This window comes from Amyelois transitella, chromosome 22 (genome assembly GCF_032362555.1).
Source record: "Amyelois transitella isolate CPQ chromosome 22, ilAmyTran1.1, whole genome shotgun sequence".
Classification (NCBI taxonomy): Eukaryota; Metazoa; Arthropoda; class Insecta; order Lepidoptera; family Pyralidae; genus Amyelois; species Amyelois transitella.
Genome location: NC_083525.1, coordinates 6,741,088 through 6,764,399, shown reverse-complemented (window position 1 = coordinate 6,764,399; position 23,312 = coordinate 6,741,088). Strand labels below are relative to the sequence as shown.

Genomic DNA, 23,312 nt, shown 5'->3' with positions numbered 1-23,312 from the left:
TTACAGATACATATTTATTGTATAGAATAAACACAAAAAGTACAATTGTGACAGCTAACAAAATATTACAAATTATTGACCCTTTACCGCATACAATGTAGACTAATTTTGCGAATAAATGCGTTCACTGAAAATACAACTGCTTATATATGAAATAAATTTGAGAAGCCCAGTAGTAGTGCCAGCACATTTTAAAGAGAAAATTACGAGTTTATATAAATTATTATGCAAACATATTTTAACGCAAATCGCTAGTTACATATCAAATTTGTTAGTTGCAACAATATTCATTCATATGCTCTCTAACTACATTACAGGTATAAGAATAGTGTCGTTCCGTTCAACTCAGATAATTCATCTGAATCTACTCAATATATGTATAAAGTTATTGAAAGTTAAATTACTTCTTAGTGTTTTTCATCAAATCAATGTAAGATGGAACGTTGTATAGCGTGGGACAATCTCTTGCATTTATCTTCTATAAAGCAACCATTATATTTGCTATATTTTTCTTAACACGAATGTCTAAAACAAAGCATAAACTTAAGAATGATAAACACAAGAAAGAATGCGTATACAGTTTGTTTTCTTCTAAAAAAACTCGTAAGTAGGCTCGAGAAATGAAACATGACGAAAAGGGTGACGGACTCGACATTTTGTTTTAAATGTAACAAATTTAACTCCCAATAACCATTTCTATGAAACCTAAGATTTTCTATCGCTTATCTAAAACTGTACGAGCGTGAAGCTTAAAAAGCTTCTAGATATTAGAGGCTTTAACCATATACTTGTGTAACATGATCTACTGAGCTCTTTGCGATAACTGTTGGCAATAATGAGGGTGTTAGCGTCTGGTGACTGGGTGCCATTCGTCGTCATCACCTTCGCGTGCTGTGGACAAAAAAAATCAAGTTATTGATGTTGATATATCATTGAGCCTATAAGCTGAACGTGGCCTATCAGTTTTTCTAGACTGGCTCTGTCTACCCCGCGAGGGATATAGACGTGATCAAATAAATGAATAAACGTTATTTTTGTATAAGATTTTGGGGCAAAAATTGTAAAAGGTCTACGACATTCAAAAGGCTCTTCCGTGAATCACTGGGGAGGGGTAACGAATATTTTATTCATTTCATTTTCATATTTATTTTACACCTCCCGTTAACTCTAAGTCCTTGGGATTTGCGTCCAGTCCTTAACGTTTTTTACTTAATGAAGTTAAATAGAGAAGTCAAATATAACACGGGCTTCTGCATTAGACTAACAAATTAATATCATATCTTCAGATTCATAAAATAACTAGAAAAAGTGTACTGAAGTTTTATAACTCAGAAGGCGCAATGGCGCCACCTGACGCGTCAAACCAGCAACTTCATATCCCTCCGAGGCCTACCACCGCGCGAATGTATCACCGGTGGGATATATTTTCGGAGGCAAACACATTCATATGTAAAATTCCATGAGAAAAAGAACATATTGATTTTGTAAGCACGGGTTCTGAACGAATTGCGATTGTATGCCGCAAGACCAAAGGCCCGATAACCGATAACAGTTGATTCTTAATTGTTTTACGTAAACAAACACAAAATACGCCGAAGGTGCACTTAAATAAATGCTAGGTCTTTTTCAACCAGTCAAACGAGCGGGTGATATGGAGGATTATTTTTTTTCCCAATTCCTTCTACTTTATGCATCATTTGAAGGAAAGGCAGAGAAAACAGTGGTTTAGTGGTTTAATATTATTGATACATATTTATATATACACTAAGATAGTACATATTTCCCTAAATAAAATGTGGGAAAAGATTAAACTTTTAGCTTTACGCGTGTGTACTAACGTTTACAACACTCCCCGAGGCAAATGAATGATTGAAGAAATATAAAAGTTTATGTGGCAAGTGCCATGTGGTTTCCACCACTATAGTACAGAGCGACTCCATATCTTTTCCATAGATGTCGTAAAAGTCGACTAAAGGGAAAGGCTAATAAATTTGAGATTATTCGTATTAGCTGTCACTGTTTGGAATCTCAATTCCATCAAAGTCATGCAGCGAAACGTTGCCTTTCAGTGTTTCTAAAGTCATGCAGCTGAACAAGGCCTTTCAGTTTTTTTTTAGGACTGGTTGGCTCTGTCTTCCCCGCGTGTGATGTAGACGTGTCTATGTGTGTCTATATGTATGTGCGTGTGAGTACTCACGTTTGTCGTCGCGCCTGGGCGGCGGCGGGCGGCGCTCGCGGTCGTCGCGACGCGCCGGCTCGCGGTCGTCGCGCCGGGGACCGTCGCTGTAACAAACAAACATACATATAGGTATATATATATTTAAAATAATCGTTTGAGAATAGGTTGTTGTTATAAACATATTTATTTATTAAACAACAAAAATCTGGAGTTCTTCAGTATGACTGCATTGGTATTGTACCATCATTACAAATTGGGTAAATAAAATTTACTAAAACCATATACAATTACGTGTTTTTAAACAATTTTTTACAATTCAATCAAATAAATAATTTCGTTAGTTGTACAATTATCCTCATAACATTCGTAAACACATAATGTATCATTGTAAAGTAATTAAGGCGACCCACTCTGCGATGGCATAACTACACAGACGAGTAACGTGTATAGTCATAGTGGTCCAAAAGCGATGCTCTCACGGCGAGGGAAACTGTCGCGAGGAAACCTGCACATTCAGGCAACTCGCCATGATCCACATGATGTTTTGTTCTCCATGATTAGTTTCGGGCAAGCGAAATTTGCTTGTTTTTTTTTTATTTTGATTTTTTTTTTTTTTATTTAAGCTTTGAAAATTAATTAATTAATTATCATAAATTAATTAATTTTCAAGACTGTTGGCTCTGTCTACCCCGCAAGGTATATAGACGTGACCATATGTATGTATGTATTAATTATCTGACTTATCTACACTAGAAGTAAGTAGGTTATGTGAGAAGACTTACCGATCATCCCTCCTCGGTGGATCCCTATCGTCTCTCCTAGGGTACCGATCACGATCACCTCCGCGATCACGATCACCTCCACGATCACGATCACCTCCACGATCACGGTCACCGCCGCGGTCGCGGTAACCGCCGTCGCGGTCGCGAGGCGCGTCGCGGAAGCCGCCTTCCCGCGGCTGACCGTCCTTGGAGCGCCATGTGCTGGAGCGTTCCTGTATCAAAATATTGGAAATTACTTTTCTATACCCTTCCATACTAATATAACAAATTGAATATATTTACTATTAACAAGTCTAAGGAGAGCAAATAAAGTAGTTGTTTTTAAAAAGTAGATTGAGACAATCATTGAGACTGAAGTCATTGCAGAGGGAATATCTTTTTTGTTTGATATATCATCACTTTTGTTAAAATATACATTTTTACGAAAGATTTAAGTGATGCTATAAAATCCTAGACAGGTGGAACAACGGAAAAAATCTGCTCTGATTAAACACAGGACATAGTACTTCTCAATAATGATGTAAATTACTCTTATTCATATGTAGACCCCCTAGGTAATACGAAAAAGTCATTATAGTCTAACTCGCGACCGATGGGGGTCGTTTATATAGGCCTTGATTTGACTAAACCATTCCATTTGCGAAATGTTTAGCTTCGATACTGGCCAGAGATAAAATATTATATAAAAAAAAGAAAAGTATTTTTTTGCTTTATAGTGGGACCGATGATCCCGATAATGCGTCGTAAGATTTTCGGTAAAACATGATCAGCGCGGGTTAGCCGTGTCATGTCATGTTCAAAGTGTCAAGTCAGAGGTTGTATATTTGCACCAATTATGTAGAAACTTTACTTGCGCGATTTAGGATTCTTTTGGATTAGAGATTTCGCCACGGCTTGAAAGAGTCACCGCTCGAAAGGACACATAGACTAGTTGACTCTTTTTTTCAAGTTCCTAAATAGTTTATAATTCTCATTTTGACCAAAACAAAAAAAAAAAATAATTCTTACATGTTTTTATATCAATTATGCTTCGAAATTTTTTTTTTAATCATATTTTTCAAAAATCAACGAAAACGCTGTCCGCCATGTTAGTATTATCTGTGCTATGACGTCATTGTATTCTAAACAAACATTAACCCCGGATAACCTCTTCAAAAGGTAAAATCATGATATAGTTTACATGAAAAATTTATAACTATAGTTGTAATGTAAAAATAATAATCTGGCTTCATTTGAAATGGGACAGAGAATCCTCTATTTTGCAATGAGCCAGTAGTGTGTACGGGCACACTCTATGTGGCTCATTTAAAAAAAAAGAGGCTTACTTACAAACTTTTAAAGTCCTGTCTACGAGATGATGTGTACTTGTTTTGTTTACAATAAGAGTGACGTCACATCATGGACGAAGGCGTTTTGGACTATTCAAATAAAACATTGAAAATATACATACATACATTTCTTTAATAGATAACCCTAACACTAGATTAATCCCACGCTTTTTATTAATCTTCTTCCTTGTCGTTACCTTATGTTAGTTTTTTCCAAATACTACTGACACTTTTCACCTCACTGGTCACTCCATTTTTTCTCATACTATCTCACATACTTTTATTATTAAACTTGATTAAACTGATATATTTTGATTCCCTAAGCTTAATACAAAAGAAACTATAAATTAAATATATGAAATTTATACTATCCTCTACTACTTTTGGTAGTTAACGAAGACTTTAATTTATAAAATAAAATTATCTGAATAACAATTTCAACTTTCAGTCTTATCGAGACTGTTGGCTCTGTGTTCCCCACTTCTGAAAGGGACGAAGGAGGTGGTACTCACAGTGGCTGGTGGTGGTTCCGCGGGTCCCCGCCTCCAACTGCCGCCCTCGGGACCGCTCGAGCGACCAGTGTAGCGTGGCCTGTGGAAATGATTACATTTTATTTGTATTAAGGACAATCAGGCCGTATTTTTTATAGAATATAGAATATTTATTTAAATTTTTCGATTGACATATACTGGGATGTTGGACTAAAATATAAAGATGAATATTATAGGTTCTATAATGTGGTAAGAGTTGTGCTAAAAGTTAATAAAAAAATATCCTACAGGAGCAGAAATTTTCTAAAGGTTAATTTACAGCTTGTCGCTTTTTGACAAATAATAAACAAATAATAATATACTATGTTAGATATCAGTAAAATTTAATTTATTGAAATGTAAAATGACGTGAAAAAGTGCCTTAATTGGAAAATACGTAAATTAAACAAATAAGATAAAAGTACCTGTCGCGTTCGCGATCGCGGTCCGGATCGGCGCGTGCGCCGGCCGTGCGCCAGCCCGACTCGTCTCTCGTACCGCGGTCATCGCGTCTGTAATCACACAATATTCTATAGCGTTCGTAATACAAGTTCACCTGGAGAGGAGCCTAGGGTACACTTTATTGACCCTGATCTTAGATTGGACAAACACTACACAGTATAAAGCGAAGGAGCTTCCCGCGTCTGTCCCTATGTCCATATGTATGCTAAGATCTTTAGAACTACCACAACGGATTTTGATGCAGTTTATTTAAATAGATAGTGATTAAAATAGAGGTTTATATGTACAAATGGTACCCGTGCTGTGCCGGGGCGGGTTGCTATTACTCTATAAACTAAAACTTCGGTACAATGACATCTATTGACTAAGTGTTTGTATGTGTGTATGTATGTCAGTTACCTGTCGTCCCTGGGCGGCGGCCGGTCGTCGCGCACGGGCCTGGCGTCGTCCCGCGGCGGGCGCTCCTCGCGGCGCCGCTCCGGCGACCGGGGCGGAGCCTCGCCACGGGGACGACCTGGAACAGTACCTACGGTTAATATACGAATTCATCTCATGTTTTACCATCCAAATAACAATCTCTGTTTGGTCTTCAGGTGCGACTGGTAGGTAAGGTAGGGAATGCCTTATGGCATTAAATTTACCGGGTGCAAAGAAGTTTAAATAAACACACTTTATAAAGACAATATGCCAAATATAAGTACTACAGGTATCAATATGTAGGTTGAAAATATCAAACCATATGAATGATTTAAACCATACATTTGAATATAATCTTTCAATATTTTGCTCCATCTTCGTCTCTTGCAGGGTGCAAGGGATATAGACATTATTATATGTATTGAAACAAAATAATTAATTGTAAAAAAGTCATACTGCAAATTGAGAAATCTTTCTCCTTCTGACATCAGCACTTTATATGAGGACCTAACCTATTTTGTATCAAAGTCAATGAGTGAAGGTACAGTTTTACTCACGTTTTTCTGAAATAAAAGAATTTTGGAAAAAAGAATAAACTCACTAGGTCGCCACGGCTCAGCCTTCTTCTCCGGCTCCTTGTCCTTCCTCCACGCGTCTTCCCTCTCCCTCTCCGGCGGCCGCTCGCTCCGCTCACTGCGCTCCGCTCTCTCGGGCGCTCGCTCGCTGCGCTCGGGCGCTCGCTCGGGCGCCCCTCCGCGCCGCCAGCTGCTTGAAACAGCGGCCTTTTGCTCTTCGAGGCGACGTTGCACTTCGGCCTCCTTAGCACGGGCCTTGGCTTCGACGCGCGCTAACATTTCTTGGTGTTCGCTGTTGGAATATTATGACATTGTGAGTTTGTTGGTTACAATATAATAGAACAAAATTGAGGATTACTTGAAATTTTGCAAGTAATTTTCTTTATAACAAATTACATTTCTACAAGGCTTTAAGACGTTTGTAAATGTAGTTTTTTTTTTGTACAATATTTGAATTCCTCGTTTGATGGAGTTATCTTTGTAAGAAATGGTCTATTTAGAAAGAAAATCTTACGATTCAATAGTTATCGTTTTTAAAACTGCTCGTAGTTACTCCTAATGTAAGTTACGAAAAATAAATATAAAGCAGAGTGCACCACATACCGCTCCTCGCGCTCCTTGCGCTCGCGCAGTGCGGCCAGCTCCTCCTGCTGGCGCCGCTCGCGCTCCTCGCGCTCGCGCCGCTCCTCCTCCTCGCGCGCGCGCCGCGCCGCCTCCTCCGCCACCTCCTCGGCGCGCCGCTTCTCCGCCAGCCACTGTTACCAACATTTATTATTCACTTTACCCTCATCTTAGACAATGAGACACCATTAATGTTTGACCGTAATATATATGAGTATGAGGTTCATAGCTTGCAGAAATTAGACGGGAGTCGCTTCATGTAAAAACCCTGACTTATCTACTCGATAGTGGTCACAAATTAATACTTCGCGAAAGGTCACAACAGAGACTTACGCCACGAAAAAAATAAATAAAATTAATTAGCCTTAAGCGTAGGCCTTACTGACTCTACAGATTTGTTAGCTAAAAATCAGGGCACTTTAATTTGCTGTATAATATTTTTCTTGGGTTAAAGATTAAAGTAAGGTTATTCAGAATAAGTTACGCTGAGCTCTGCAGATGCAACCGAATGTAAAGGAAGATGACGTCATAAAAGAATAGAAGGAATATTCGTTTTAAACATCGACAACTTGGTAAGATAACTTTTATTATAATATGTCGACACCATTGGTAATACGTTTGAGATATGGAATTCTAAACGTGACCGATTGGGGTCCTTTTGTGTAGGCCTAGATTTGACTAGCACACTCAACGTACAAAGTATGTAGCTTCGATATAGGCCAATAACGATAGCACACCGACAATAACTATATTTGTATAACAAAGATTGGTTTTTATAGAAAGAGGAAATACCTATTTCAACGCTGTGCCATGCGATTTTCGTACCTTTAAAATGTGATCATTCTATTTCGGTTTGTTGATTTCGTCAAAACTTCTGTTGTTAACACGGTCTCAAAGGTTAGATTGGAATCTCGTCATGTAATCAAGTGGGTTTCTTCCTGGATTTCTAAAATTGTTGAATACAGGTCTTTTAACCTTCCGGCTGTTCAAGTCTAATCATAAGCCGCATATTATGCCGGCAACAGCGAACTCCTAAGACATACTACTCTGTCAAGAAAGTAGCAGGAAAAGATCAATAATACACAAACTGTTTGTTATTCATCCAAATTTATTTTATCACCTTCAAAATATGCTCCTTTAGAAACGATACACTTACGCCAACGAATAATCCAATCATCAAAACATTTTTTAAACGCTGTTTCCGGAATTGAGGTCAGTTCTCGCCGCGAATTCTCTTTTATGTCTTCTACCGATTGAAAACGGGTGCCACGAAGTGGTAATTTGAGTTTAGGAAAAAGAAAAAAGTCGGCTGGAGCCATATCTGGTGAATATGGTGGTTGCTCGATGGTATTTGTTGAGTGTTTGGTTAAAAATTCGTTCACAATGATGGCCTTGTGCGAAGGTGCATTATCATGGTGCAAAATCCAAGAATTTTCTTTCCACAAATCTGGCCTTTTTCGTCGGATTTGCTCTCTTAAACGCCGCATAACACTCAAATAATATTCCTTATTTACCGTTTGACCTTCCGGCAAGAATTCCGAGTGCACAACACCGCGATAGTCAAAGAAAACAGTCAACATGACTTTGACTTTTGAACGACTTTGGCGTGGTTTTTTCGGTTTCGGTTCAGTTGGAAGGCGCCACTCCGAAGCTTGTTGACTAGTTTGCATGTCAAACTCGTAAACCCACGTCTCGTCACCAGTAACAATGCGTTTCATGAATGTTGGGTCGGAATTGACTCGTTCTAGCATGTCCTCAGCGACTCTCATGCGATTGAGTTTTTGAAAAAAAATTCAGGTCTTTTGGGACTAGCCGAGCGGCAACATGTTTCATACCCAAATTATTAGTTAAAATGGTACGGATCGACTCGTGAGATACAGAAAGTTCGGTGGCTATCTCTCTCAAAGTTGAATGAGGATTTTCAGTCACTATTTCCTTCACTTTTGCGATGTTAACTTCAGTTGCAGACGTTGATGGCCTACCAGAGCGAGGCAAATCTTCCATCACATCTCGACCGCTTTTGAACGCTTTGTACCACTCATAAGCACGAGTTTTTGATAAAGTCGATTCACCGTAAGCCTCCTGTAACATTTTCAGTGACTCCGAACACGATATTCCATTGGCAATGCAAAATTTAAGACAAACTCTTTGTTCGATGTTTTATCCATTATGAAATTAGCAATATACACTAGATATGATATAACTAAAAATAGCACTGTATTTAATGTAAACAACAGATGCAACTCAAACTCCGCGCCAAAATGGAAAACAGTTGTGCCAATCTAACAACAACAAAAAAAACAAAAATTTGAATTTGGAACCATAAATAAATAATCCATTCCCGATACTTTTCTGACTGAATGTATCATTAACTGAGTACCTCTTTAGGGTCTCTTTAGTTCACTATTAAGGTCGCTCGGCAAGTAAGCGCGATACGAACTGGTCGCGCCCAATACAAGCCCGCCACACTGACCTCCAGCCGCCGCGCCTCGGCCCGCTGCTGCCGCCTGGCCGCCAGCCGCCGGTCCCGCTCGAGCGCCAGCTTGTCCTTGAAGGCGGCGAGGCGCGCGTGGTGCGCGGCGCCGCGTGACGTCAGCAGGCGCGACACGAACTCGTCGCGGTGCGCGTGCATGCGCGACAGCCGCTTGGCGGTCGCCACGTCGCGGCTGCGCGCCTCTGGAACGTGCAACGGATTGGTTAATGAATGAAGTAGGTAGCTAATGCGTTAAAAAACCACAAACAAGTAACTGTAGTATCTGCTAGAATCGCTGTCTGAATGTAGATTTGATGCGGGTCGCGTGTGTGTTTACCCTGATGGTTTCACGATTTATTTATATGTGTAATTTCTACACTACACTGCGCATATCCTTCTAAAAATGAGCATTACTCATAACCTTTCAAGACCCGCCCTTGCGAGGAACCAATCCCCGGAAAAAGGCGAGTCCTACCTTGATCAACCCATGCGCGTTGTTAGGGAAAATCACGTCTAGATTTTGTTCCTAGAGTGTTGATTCTGGCAGATTATATTCGCTACAAATATGGCATTATAAGATCTTTTTAGAAGTCCTTCAGTATACAGATAGAAGTAAGAATATTCCCCCACGTAAGTCGCGACAGTGTTCGCCATCGTCTTTGAGAATTGAACCAAATATTCCTTAAAGCAAGTTCCACAGAAACACAATTCTCAACCTGACTAGTATTGACAATTAATAAATTGACCCTATTAAATAACTAGCTTACTGTAAGAAGCTATCTATTAAGGAACATATAATTATTAGTACACAAACCTATCAGTTGAGCGATCCTCTCAGACTCCTGTTGTTCCCAGAACGCCTTGTCTTGCACTTGCTTCTCTTCCAAGCTCTTCTGCAGAAGAGGTATCTCCTCTAAGCGTTTGGCTCGCTCGAAATAGTCCACCTAACACAAAAATAAATGAGTTTTGGTCAGCATGATGGATTTAAATTTGGGATCTTGACATTTCAATGGACTGAAAAGTTAGAACAACATTTGAGAGGCAAACTCCTTTAGTTCACCCTGAAGTTTAGCGCCTCAGGATGGAATAGGGTACCGGACAGTAATCGAAAAAAAATCTAAGTTGTGTTTTAAAATAAAGTTTGTTATACAAGAACATCACATAATAAAGATTTTTAAGAAATAACAATGATTTATAATTTTAAATCAATAAATAAAGTTGCAAAAATCCAATATTTTTTATCTGTGCAGCGTAAGAACCCAAACACCAATCACAGTGAGTGACGTCATACGTAATGAGTGATAAGTAAACATCACTGCTTTGTATGTTATTTCGAGTTATTCTACGATTTATTTGCATTTTTCTAAAAATATTTAATTGAAATTAGTTACGAATTGAAGGACTTTACTCATAACAGAAGTTGTCGCAAGTGCTTGAAGCCGCCTATCAAGCTTTTATCATGGAACAAGGTTACAAACCGACAATAGAAATCTCCCAAAAGATTGATATTTTCATGGTGGGCAGTTCCTTTGCCACTAATACCGACTTTTATTTGCTGAATTTAGCAATGTGGAAACATTTGTGTAAGTATTTCAACCTCTTTTTGTTTATCTTAACAACAGAAATGATTGAAGAAATTACAAACGAAAACATAACCTAAAACTAGTTTCATTGTTTACAAAGTTATTTTCACATATTTTTTTCTATGATTTTAAAGGTTAGATATTTATGGGTTTTGCATGTTTCTAGATCTGCGAGAAAATACTTTAATTATCCAAGCACTGATCACTTGTAATATGGCTTGTAGTTTGTTTTTCAAACATATGACGTCACGCGATCAGAATTGACGTAAAGTGCTGTTTTCGCGGCAATTTTAAATAAATTACGTTTTTCTCGTTTTTAAATACTCCAAAAGATTTATTTATTTAAAATAATATTTTTTATGGATATATAAATAAATAAAGATTATTTTTAAACACAATCTGAAAAGTTGTCCGGTACCCTATTGGAATTACTTGAGGACAAAAAATTTTTGTTTGATGTAACAAACACTGGAAATTAATGATCTTTACTGCAAGAACATGTGGTGTAAATTTTACTGAAATCCATTCAATCAGTTGAATCATATAAAAATAAAAAGTAAAAGTTAATATGTTTACTTATTTTGTGTGGGAGTGAGAGAGGCATCTTTTATATATTATCTATAGAAAATAGAAAATATGCCTCTCTCACTTTATCCATGTTTACTAATATAATGTTAACAGATTATTAACAGATTAATTTATAAGAGAGGCAGACCCCAGACCTTGAAAATATTCTGTGGAGGGTCCAATCGGGAACATGCAGAGATGAGAGACAAGAGAGATTTATGAGAACATACCTTTTTCTCCTGCGACTTGAGTCTAGCCTGCAACTCTCTGCGCTCCTTCATCAATTCCTCAGCTTCGCGCTGGGCGATGGCTTCGGCGTCCATCTTCTTGATTTCCTATGTAACAAAAGATAGATTTATATCAAATATATATTTTATCTATATATACATGCTAATACTTACATAAACAAACATGGAACAATAAAATAAACTAAATTACAACTGTTTGTCGGTTGAAGAATCCCTTCATGGGATGAGCCCGCCATTGCAAGTGATTTATTTCAAATACAAATACTTTATCACTACATAGTATAAAACAAAGTCGCTATTTTAGTCTGTTTGTCTGTATGCTTAAATCTTTAAAATTACGCAACGGATTTTGATGCGGTTTTTTGTAACAGGTAGAGAGATTCAAGAGGAAGGTTTTTATGTATAATAACATTTATAATTTTGCACCTGTGCGAAGCCGGGGCGGGTCGCTAGTTTGCTATAAATTATATTAATTTGCTATAATTTCTTTTATAACTATGTTATATTTCTTGTAACATATATAAAAGTAGTAGCCCATCTACCTCCTCGTCCAACTTCTGCAGCATCTTCTTCCCGTGCGCGGTCTGGGAGATGTGCGCCATGCGCTCGCGGCGGTGGCGCTCCTTCATGGCGGCGATCTCGCTCGCGTACTTGCGCTTCTCGCGCTCCTCGCGCTCCTGCTCCAGCCGCCGCGCCTCCGCGGCCGCCGCGGCGCGCTGCTGCTCCTCCTGGCGTCTGCGACACCATTTTTATATTATACAACTGATAAATTAATCAATAAGAGTTCAAAGGGAATGGCTTATTAACTAGTGATTTCGCTGGTCGCATCTTCTCCAGAGAAGTGTCTAGAGTTCGCTTGGGTCAGTAGTATGCATGTCATTATTTTAAATCAACAAAATATATACTTTTGCATGAAGTGAGATTGATGAATGTGCACGTAGTGAAAAAGTAGGTATGGATTGATGGAAATAGAATGACGGAGTTCTTTCTCTTCTCAATTGAAAAAAATTGTGAAAACAATGTGTCTTCAACACCTTAGTTCTTCTTCTCTAACATTCAGTATTCAACCTATCAATGAATCTGATTGAATTGAGAGTGGAAGAATTAAGCGAAGAAAGTGGAAAAATTTAATCTCTGCCCAACTAGAAAAGATCACCTCGATTGTACATAAAACACAATACCTCAACTCCTCCTCCTCCCTGACCGTGTTCAGCCTCTCGATGTACTCCTTGCGCTCCTCGATGATCTTGTGGCGCTGCAGCACGCGGTGGTGCTCGGCGTGCTTGTTGTCGTGGTAGTGCTGCACCATGTGCTGGCGCGCGCGCTCGCGCTCGGCGCGCCGCCGCGCCGGGAACAGCTCGCCCACGCAGCGCGACAGCACGCTGGCCGCGCGCACCAGCTGCTCGCGCACCTACACACATAAACATATTGTCCCGTCTATATCCCTTGCGGGGTGGACAGAGACAACAGCCTTGAAAAGACTGAACGGCCACGTTCAGCTATTTGGCTTTATGATAGAATTGAGATTCAAATAGTGACAGGTTGCTAGCCCATCGCCTAAAAAAAAAAAAGAATCCCTATTGTGTCAGCCTATCCCTTAGTCGCCTTTTACGACGTCCATGGGAAAGAGATGGAGTGGTCCCATTCTTTTTTCATTGGTGCCTGGAACCACACGGCACTAGTAAACATTGACAATTACCGCTATGTAGACAAAGCCAGGTGCCTTGTTGGGATTTGAAGCTGTATGATTTGCAAGGAAACTAGTCTACAGATTTGGAATTACTGCTGGTTATGTCTACGCCTTAGGGGGTAGGCGAAGCCAGGAGCCTGGTTGGGATTTGAAGGACATGTTCGGTTGGATTTGGCGTCATGACGGAATTGTGATAGTGACTGATTTCTAGCCTATCACCTAAAAGAAAAAAAAAACAAATTTAGAACCCTTCCCATGAGTATTTAACTCATGGGAAGGGTTCTAAATTTGAAATTTGCGCGAGAAGAGAAACAACTGGCATATACCATGTATTTCTACACTAGACGGTAAACATGTAATTCTTGAAGTTCAAAATCCCTAAAACATAAGCTACAATTATCGCTACTTACAAACAACCAGTTACAACCTCATCACTCTGAAGAGGAGCCCGGGGTTTGCTTTTGACCATGGATCCTGGATTACAATATATATATACAGCCAGGTTTTTACATGAAGCGACACCCGTCTGACCTCTGCAACCTTTGCAGGGAAATCTAATCCATACTGGATCGATCATGGATGCAGTTGCCTGAATGTGCAGGTTTCCTCACGATGTTTTCCCTCACCATAAGACCATCGGTTAGTTATCAAACTAATGATTCATCTATCAACTCTATAATAATAGCATAGATTAAATCTACTACTGCTAACGAAGCGCAAGAAACTGCAGACTAATCTAAAATGCAATAAGAGTTAGTGTCAAGATAAAGTTCTGACTGACCTGTTCAGCGGGAGTGGCCTGCAAGATGGCGCCACCGCATGCCTCGTCAGCCGCGGAGCACCACTCGCCGCCGCCGGCTTCCACGCCGAAATGCACGCATCTGTCAACAATATTCTTATTTATAATTGCCGCCGCTGAAGGAAGGAAAAAGGACAGGTTTTTTCACAGCAGAGGGACACGACTTAATACTGGATAATAATATTAAAAAAAAAATCGGCAGTATATTTTCTTATTACACATCTCTTTTTTGCACTGAGGGTTAAGCTAAGAAGAATCTCGATTAAATCATATCTATCAATTCACTCGTGTATACGTCTTGTTCTGTTGGAGTTGGGGCGACGCCAGCGCCACCACATTCAGGCGGACCACGTATATGTCTTACTTCACCATTTTCAACTCTTACAACTTTTAAACAGCTTAACCGATTTTAATCCAACATGTCTAAGAACACTCGCACATAAATCACCTTAGATGCAAAAAAAAGTGGAATAGCTTCTTCTACTTGTGAGCTATACACCACAGACAGACAGACATGTGAAACTCATATTACCTCTCTTTTTAGGACACAACTTCATGAGATAGAATTAGTCAGTTTGACTTGTATGCATTTTAAATCCTACTACTATTATAAAGGCGAAAGTTTGTATGGATGTTTGTTACTCTTTCACGCAAAAACTACTGAAACGATTACCATGAAATTTGGTATGTAGGTAGCTGAAGACCCAGAATAACACATAGGTTACTTTTTATCCCAGAGTTCCCGCGGGATTGATAGGGTTTCCATGCGGACGAAGTCGCGGGCGGCCTCTAGTTCAATAATATTTCGTTATGCTGATCATTACCTGAAGCATATCCTTTATGTATTTTGTTTGTAATGTATGCAGTGTGCATGCGCACTTTATCGCACCACCAACATAAAGTTTTTCTGTTTGATTTTGGTTTATATCCTTCAGATCTGTGTTACATTAGAAAAATTAATTTGTTAAATTGATTGACTGACTTGTTAGCATGATCGATCCGTATCTGCATATCGTTATGACGCACGCAGTCCACGAGCAGCCTCTCCAGGTGGAACAGGTCCGTGGTGCCCGCCAGTTCCAGGAGACGTGAGAACTGGACGCACGCGTAACACTGAGCCACTTGACGGATGAGACGGACAAGAGCTACATCGCTGAGGGCTGAGGTGTATTGGGCTAGAGGTGAATCTGCAAATTGATCAATTAGATAATATGTAATTATAATTCATTTGGTAAATTGACTACAACACGTCGAAAATAAAAATTGTATCTATATTATAACAAAATATCAATGATCTAAAATCCGAATATGTACTGAAAATTCAAATCTCAATTTTATCATTAAGCCAAATACTTAAATGTGAGTTATCAGTCTTTTCAAGACTGTTGGCTCTGTCTGCCCGCAAAGAAAATATAGACGTGATTATATGTATGTACGAAACAAAAGACTTTCACTTGCAAAGATGGGAATTGCTCCATCTTATTACCAGACTTACATACATTCTTGTTACGTAACAGTTATTTTTATTTTAAATTTGTTTATTTACATGGACAACCATTGTATGCTACATTCATACTTATCTACATCATACTTACTAGGTTCGTCTTGGAGCTGTTTGATGACGCTCTGAACGTTGTGGCAGATGCTCAGCGGGTCGAATTCCACCTCCAGCCAAGAGTACAGTTGTTGGAGTTGGGGCGACGCCAGCGCCACCACATTCAGGCGGACCACGTCTGTTGAAACAAATTATTAAATGTCAAAATATTTTTTTTTGCCAAGGCAGGCTTAGGATTGAGATAACTTGGGATTCTTCTTGTAGGCGATGGGCTAGCAACCTGTCACTATTTGAATCTCAATTCCATCATAAAGCCATATAGCTGAATGTGGGCTTTCGGAAGACTGATTCAATTCATGGGGAAAAAAAAAGTGGTCCTATTTTCCGTCCTTTTTTCTTTCGGTGCCGGGAACCACACGGTACATCTTTCATTAGAACTTTCGGCGAGCTTTCATTAGAAATATAGTTAATATAGTTTTAAAATTTTTGTTGTAGATTTTCACATCCAGTGATGTGTCATTTCCATTTCGTAGTATGTTTATTGAAAAGTAAGTGCTAACTTTGACTACATGAATAGTGTCAAAATTTTCAGAAAAAGTTTAGTGACATCATAAATATAATGGAATAATAAATAAAATTTAAATTTTTTATTTATGCTTCTACAGTTTTATAAACCCATCCATACTACGAAAAATTCAATTATGTATATAGAAAATCAGCCCAATCACATACTTTATGCTTGTTGTAATTGTCCCTTACCTTTGAGAAGACTAGCCCTAGTTGGAGGCTGGGCCAAACCGAGCAACACAGCCAAACGCTGGGCTTTCTCCACTGGGCTCTTGTCAGTCTCCACAAAGCGGTCGAACTCAGGATGCAAGGACGGAAGAGGCACTGACAGCACCGCTACGAGTACGCGACACGCCATCCTGAGTAGATATCAATTAATTGTTTATTTGCATCATTTTATAATTTATAGACTGTTGGCTATGTCTACCCCGTAAGGGACAAAGAAAGGATAGTATGAGTAGTTGAAAGGGAGTGACCAGTGAGATGGCAAGTGACAGAAGTCATTGGTAAAAATCTAACATACTGTGCAGACTTCACGTAAAAAGTAGGACAAGGTAAGGACAAAGAAGAAGAAGATATGTTAATTGCAGTTTGTTTGCCGGTCGCTATTTGGTACGATAGTAGATTTGGCCTAGTTAACCTTTTTCTTATACATATACAAAATCACACCTCTTTCTCGAAAGGGGTAGGTAGTGACTAAATCTTTTCACTTGCCACGTTCTCTGCATAAGAAGTGTCCTTTCGTCCACATTAATAACCTTTATGCAAGCTCGGCGGTTTTGAGCACTCTTGACTTGACCATTTGCCAGCACGTCATTAATTTGATTAAGATACGTTCGTCTACGCCATTTCACTGCTACATTCCATTCACACTCTCCTTGTTTCTTAAGCGTAACTAACTTAAAGATTTTTTTTTCTTAGAAGTTCATCTCTCTCATATTTTTTCAGAGATTTAAGGTTTTCATTCGTTTAATTGTGTTTGATATATATTTTAATTTGATAATGGATTGTGGTGGCATAAATTAACACAGACTTCCTAAACCAGAAGCCTGTCGCGTCTAGCCACCGAAATTATATACCTCTGAGGCCTACCATATTGTGACAACAAAACTGTTACAAATGGGATTTAATTCAGAGGGTTACTATAATATATCACAAGATATAAAGAAAATTGTGCAGTTCTTTTTCGCCATATCGAATGGACCACTTTGTTATTATTATTTTAGCAACGCCATGTCACCTTTACAACTCCTGGCATTTAGCTAATCTCACAACGACGTTTCAGAAGCCTGGTAAATACTAGCACAGTGGGCTACATCGAAAAGGTTAACATCGACATAATAAAGACAGTATACTTTTCTATGTGGCAAACTATACACAATAAATTATAAAACCTGTGACTTACTTTTGAAGTTCCTCCTGAGTGATATTCTTCTTCATCTCCCTGGATAGTTGGAAGAGCTTCAGCAACGCAGCAGCGTGGAACAGGCAGTGTCCAGCCTTCCAGAACACTAGGGCCAGTTTACCGTAGTAATTGGCCATGGTCTTGGCTACTGGCGTCTTCTTCGACATGTTCATTAGGTTATGAATGTCTTCTATCGCCTTGTAGGCTTCCTGTTGATGGAAAAATGCAGGTGTTATGAATACTTTATGATTTGAATATATGGCAGGGTTTCAAAAAATTACAAAAAGTATGTTGTCCTAACTGTTTCCTCCTATGAGGAAAGCATGCTTCTTATATTTAAAACATGAAAGTTATTTTGTACTATTTAAATTATACAAAATCTTTTGGATATCCATAAGCTTAAGTTATCAGCATATTTATTAATTTATTTTTATTTGCTTAACAAATGATATTTTTTTGTCGGAAGTGTTTTTAATTTTAACTTATATATTTAAACTTTATACACGTAAATTGTAAAACAGGTGGATCTAATATATTGAAAGATGGGTCATCTCACTTGCTTTCTTTATTTAAAAAAAAAAAAAAAAGAAATTGAAAAAGTCATATACTGGGATGATGTGCTGGCATAAATTAACACAAACTTCAAACAAACAAGAAGCCTGTCGCGTCAAGCCACCAATATTATATACCTCTGAGGCCTACCATCTCATAACAATGGAAGTGTTAGAAATGGGATTTATTTCAGAGGCATGTTAAAATTAAGATGTTGGTTAAGATTAAGTCGGTTTTCAAACATATTTTCAGTCTTTTCAAGACTGTTGGGTCTGTCTACCCCGCAAGGCATAAAGACGTGATTTATATGTATGTATGTATATAAGGCCGACTTAGTCACGCCCTCGGGTAGACGCGCCGTTGACCAGTGCGTTTTAAGGCACGCACTAGACCTAAGGACTGCTGTGAAATGAAAATATCACGTTTTGTTGCAAAGTACACAGTGACGACAGCGCTGGCCGGCTGATGGTTGCTTTATGATAAGTAAAGGCAGGTCGGCGCCGTTCAAACTTAAGTTCAAAAGTTCGGTGTCGTATTTATTCTGAGAGCTTCTAAAAACTCCATATTAGTGCATAAGTAATGCCTGTAAAACTAACTTAGTAACATATGATATAGTACCCTTCCAAAAAGTTAATGTCTGAATAGGAACCATTTCAGCCAAAAAAACATACAATTTTCATATTGAAGGAATTCCTACTTGCTTATATAACAAGACCTACTGAAAAGCTGTTCAACATTAATTAATTACCTGCCACAACTCCATCTGAATAGCGCTGTCCAGCTGGAACAGCCTGGTTTCCAAGTTCAGCTGCTGGGTTTCAGGCTTGGAGATGCTTACATTCCCGGTCTGCACCTATGAAAAAAAACAGTGTATTTTGAGTGACACCTGTTTTGTAACACTTTAGAATAACTACATATAGTCACGACATATCCCTTGCGGGGTAGACAGAGCCTACCGTCTTGAAAAGACTAAAAGGCCATGTTCAGCTAATGACTTTAAAAAAGGACCTAATAAATTAGTATGAAGGTTACAATTATTAATGTGAATGAAAACAAAGAATTATTCCATGATCATGGCAAGGAGCAAGATGTAGTGACTGCCTACCCTTCCAGGAAAGAGGCGAAAGTAAATAAACCAAATATGAAAATAATTATGCTTAACTTACAGTGGGCTTGCAGATGTCTTCCAGATGTTTTCGGAGTTTGTCGCACAGTTTCCTGAACTCGGTCTTGCGGGAGTACTTGAGACAGAACTGGAAAGCCATGCGGGCTATATCATGGTAAAGGGTCTCCACATGAGCATTGGTACGGAGCAACTCCAGGCATTGGCAGTAGGATTCCCAGAGGAATTTTACCTATAAATAATGTAAACCAAAATTAAATGTCTATCAGAAATATATATATATATATTTTCGTTAAAAAATATCTTAATATAATCACGTCTATATCCCTTGCGGGTAGACAGAGCTGACAATCTTGAAAAGACTGATAGGCCACATTCAGCTTTTTGGCTTACTGATTTTCCAAATTATAATTAAAAGTGAATCAGCAATAGCTTATCGCGCAATAAAAACGGCCCTGCCGAGCGATGATAGCTGGTGATGATGGTACATACCCATGGTGTAAGGATAGTCCTATCAGACCTATCCTGGGCATCTTCCCCAGAGACAGCACTGAGTAGAATGCTCTCTGGTGTGGCCAAGTTGTCGAGGTCATCAGTGTCGATGACAGCTTGGGTTGATTGAGCACGGGCTGACTCCGTACGCTCTTCGGCCATTCGCAGGTAACCTCTGATAATAAATTGTATGAATTATTTTACAACTGTAGATATTTATTTACCAATACATGTATGCAGAAAATATCAGAAATGATAAACATAAGAACATCAAGGAAAAAACTTGCAACTAAGTAACCTATGCACAAGGGCATTACTAATTATTTTTAACATAAATAAAGAAAAATTTTAACATAATAACTCATTCTTCTAAAAAAACAATACATTAATCCATACAACAAATATATATTAAGGAAAGTTTCAAAGACAAATTGATGTCCTTTTGTCCTATACAATAATACTAAGGAGTACACTCCTTAGTAGGTAGTAATTTGTTAATTTATTTAACAACAACATTGATAGATTACCTGATGACTTGCTCTAGTGAACCCACGTTCACAGATTGGAACATATTCCTATATTGAAACAGTCCCTCCTTGGCTATATGGGACTTGCGTAAGTCCACACACAGTTCCAAGTACTTGAACATAATAGGTTCCAGTACAGATTCGGACCAGTTGTAGGCCCATTTTTTGTTCCTGAACACTTCCTGCAAGGTGTCCAGCGCCCGAGCGGGCTTGTCCAGGTCCATAAACTCTGTAAAAACCGTACAATGTGAGCCATAATACTTTCTTGGTTATGTTTTACTTCTATGAATTGATACATCATATTATAGTAGAAACTAAGTAAATTTCAAATTTATTTTACAGAAATGACGAAAATGAGCAGAAAGTTTGAAGTTTTGTGGGTGAAAAGTAATGGAAAGGTCATCTTATCAAAGCTGCAACGTGGTGGGCAAAAGGCCTCAATAACTGCGAAAATTGTACATACCATTCGCTCGTTTGAGAGCATTCTCCGGTCTTTGACCGTACCGCGCCATAATAAAAACCACTTAATCAATCTGTTTTGGAGAGGAAATTATTAAAGTTAGTCTTTCACCGGGTACCATATCATCCGCCACATAACACGACAGCGATAAACCAAAATGGCGACTGTCTAAACTAAAAATGTTGCCATCTTCCGGAAAATTATTTGTGTGTGATAGAGGCTAATATTTAGTACGTTGGGTGATGCCCGATTTTAATTAAAAAATAAAATGTCATTTCAACGTCCTATTTATTTGAGATGTCAATGTCATTCATGTAGTAATTTACTTTACATCTGTTTTACATAGTTCTTTCTTTAAATTCTTGAGAATTAAAAAAATACAACATTCCTCCTGAATTTTCTAGTGTGAAGTCGTGACTATTAAGTTTCCCAAGTAAATAACAGTTACGTAAGCTCTTCCTACTATCAGGAGTTTAAGCAAATTTTATAACCTAAACAAAGAAGATGCAAGTTGTAACTCAAATCTATCTTTTCCGAAACCCGTATACAATTTGTTACATCAACGAAGAAGTTGTAATTTTAGCCAACGACGAACTATACAAGGTTTTGAATTTGAATCAGAAGGCATATCCAGATAAAGATAATGATAAAGAAGGCTCCAGTGATGTTGTAAGGAAAAGGTTGCGACTGGTGGTTAGTGCGTATTTTCTAGGCCTTTTTTTGAGAGAATGTGGTAATTCTGAAGCATATCGCCACAACGTTGTGGAGCGCTTCAAAACAGTTAGTGGATATGATAATGGTACTGTTTTCTTGAAATTAATTCTAGAACCACCAGACCAGGAAATCTTAGATTATGCATGGTAAGTATCGCGTTATATAGTTTACTAGTTTTAGTTGGCTATATCTATGGTCTCTCCTGCCCCTGATGAAAACAATAAATAATAGTAAAATTGAATTAATTTTGATGTGAAGTGATATGCTATATAAGTTATATGCTAAATAGCCAAGAAAAAAAAAACAACATCAAGATAATGAAGAGCATAAAGTTTAACAACAAATGTTTACATTGGGGCACCCCATGTGCCAACAAATTTGTTTCATGGCTTGTCATTTCCTGAAATATGATTCCATTCCTTGCAGGAATGATAAGATGTTGAAGTTGGTATGGACCAGAGTTGAAATAGAAAATGCTTTTTCCTGGCTCTCGACCCTGGGAGGCGCCTACTCAGCATTAGGTGACTACTTTGAACATTGTGTAAGTGAAGATTCACACTAATTCTTGTGGTGATTTTCCAATTTTTGTTACATTTCTTGTTAACTTCTACCATAGACAGACACACACCACCACAGACTACCTATATCCTCAAGATTCCACTGAAAATGTGTCTACAATAAAATGTGCATCCATCTGTTCAGAAATGGATCTTAATATTATAACAATGAAACAACAATCCTCAAATATAAAATGTTGCCCATTTATTATGTTAAGATAAATTTTTAATTGGTATATGAAAATGAGGATAAAAGATAGTAATAATAAAAGTGAGGATATTTTTGTTTGTTTAAATATTGTCCTCACTTGTAAATCTAGTTGATCATTCATTCATTTTTTTCATTTCAAATAATATTTAATTAATATTCCAGGCTGAGGAAGCGGGCAGAATATCAGTAAGACAGTATAAACTCTCAAAGATGCTTGGAGACCATGGGTTGGCGGCACGAAGTAAACTCTATTCGGCCCTATCATACTCCCAGAAAGGGAATCTGAAGATATCTAGACGAATCGTCAGAAATGTTGCTCAATTTGCTAAAGAAACAAATGATAAGCGACTGATGAGAATGTGCCAGGGTGTTTGGGCTAAGTTGAAGTATTTAAGGGTGCTGCGGAAGAATGCCAACTTACAAGCGGGAGATAAGGGCAATGGCAATGTTATCAATGGAATTAATTAATGTTTATGACTGATTTGTTGTGTATTATAAAGCAGGTTTTATTCGGTAAATTATTTAAAAAATGTATAGAAAACAAACAGACCAACATGTGGTTGTCTTTTTAGAATATGCTAAAGAGATACCTTAGAACAAAATAATTTTAGTTAAATAGCTGATTGAAATGAAAAATTGTAATAATTTATCATAACATTGAAGATCTATCAGAAACATAATTCTTTGTTAACCAGTGATCAGATATAATTTTTTTGCTAATGCTAGTCAAAATGTTTAATGGAAAGTGATTAAAGAAACCCGAAAAAGAATACTTACTGATAATTTGGACTCTTGTAGTAAAAGTATTGTTAATAAATGCCATTGAAGATTCCCAAAAATGGGCATTACAATTTTTTGTTGGTGCTGTATGTAAATAAATCCTATTTTTTTGTTA

The 23,312-nt window shown here is 38.2% G+C and overlaps 2 protein-coding genes across 3 annotated transcripts; one reads left to right on the top strand and one right to left on the bottom strand.

Moving 5' to 3' along the window:
* On the bottom strand, nucleotides 1–21,112 carry LOC106129985 (eukaryotic translation initiation factor 3 subunit A). 2 transcript variants are annotated; one of them, XM_013328720.2, is made up of 23 exons: nucleotides 20,939–21,112; nucleotides 20,476–20,704; nucleotides 19,949–20,123; nucleotides 19,500–19,688; nucleotides 19,082–19,186; nucleotides 17,782–17,990; nucleotides 16,569–16,735; nucleotides 15,850–15,987; nucleotides 15,237–15,441; nucleotides 14,237–14,336; nucleotides 12,947–13,176; nucleotides 12,308–12,500; nucleotides 11,748–11,852; nucleotides 10,182–10,311; nucleotides 9,368–9,570; nucleotides 6,877–7,028; nucleotides 6,300–6,565; nucleotides 5,681–5,807; nucleotides 5,245–5,331; nucleotides 4,802–4,880; nucleotides 2,962–3,173; nucleotides 2,198–2,283; nucleotides 1–891 (listed from the first exon to the last, which is right to left on the bottom strand). In XM_013328720.2, exons 1-23 carry the CDS (start codon nucleotides 20,985–20,987, stop codon nucleotides 845–847), a joined length of 3,483 nt encoding a protein of 1,160 aa, XP_013184174.2. In that variant the 5' UTR covers nucleotides 20,988–21,112; the 3' UTR covers nucleotides 1–844. The 2 variants fall into 2 exon arrangements, with proteins under 2 accessions (XP_013184174.2, XP_060806502.1); XM_060950519.1 differs by having other exon boundaries at nucleotides 5,681–5,795.
* A 116-nt stretch (nucleotides 21,113–21,228) lies between these two features.
* Nucleotides 21,229–23,312, top strand: LOC106129908 (uncharacterized). The gene is made up of 3 exons (XM_013328607.2): nucleotides 21,229–21,795; nucleotides 22,076–22,190; nucleotides 22,580–23,312. Exons 1-3 carry the CDS (start codon nucleotides 21,440–21,442, stop codon nucleotides 22,883–22,885), a joined length of 777 nt encoding a protein of 258 aa, XP_013184061.2. The 5' UTR covers nucleotides 21,229–21,439; the 3' UTR covers nucleotides 22,886–23,312.

Excerpts from the sequence above, each read along its gene's own strand:
- LOC106129985 (XM_013328720.2), bottom strand. The coding sequence starts at position 20,987 with ATGGCGCGGTACGGTCAAAGACCGGAGAATGCTCTCAAACGAGCGAAT. Across the intron at positions 15,442-15,849 it reads ACAGCTCCAAGACGAACCTA|ATTCACCTCTAGCCCAATAC; the intron begins GTAAGTATGATG and ends ATCAATTTGCAG. Across the intron at positions 892-2,197 it reads GCCCAGGCGCGACGACAAAC|CACGCGAAGGTGATGACGAC; the intron begins GTGAGTACTCAC and ends TTTTGTCCACAG.
- LOC106129908 (XM_013328607.2), top strand. The coding sequence starts at position 21,440 with ATGCAAGTTGTAACTCAAATCTATCTTTTCCGAAACCCGTATACAATT. Across the intron at positions 21,796-22,075 it reads GAAATCTTAGATTATGCATG|GAATGATAAGATGTTGAAGT; the intron begins GTAAGTATCGCG and ends CATTCCTTGCAG. Across the intron at positions 22,191-22,579 it reads GTGACTACTTTGAACATTGT|GCTGAGGAAGCGGGCAGAAT; the intron begins GTAAGTGAAGAT and ends TTAATATTCCAG.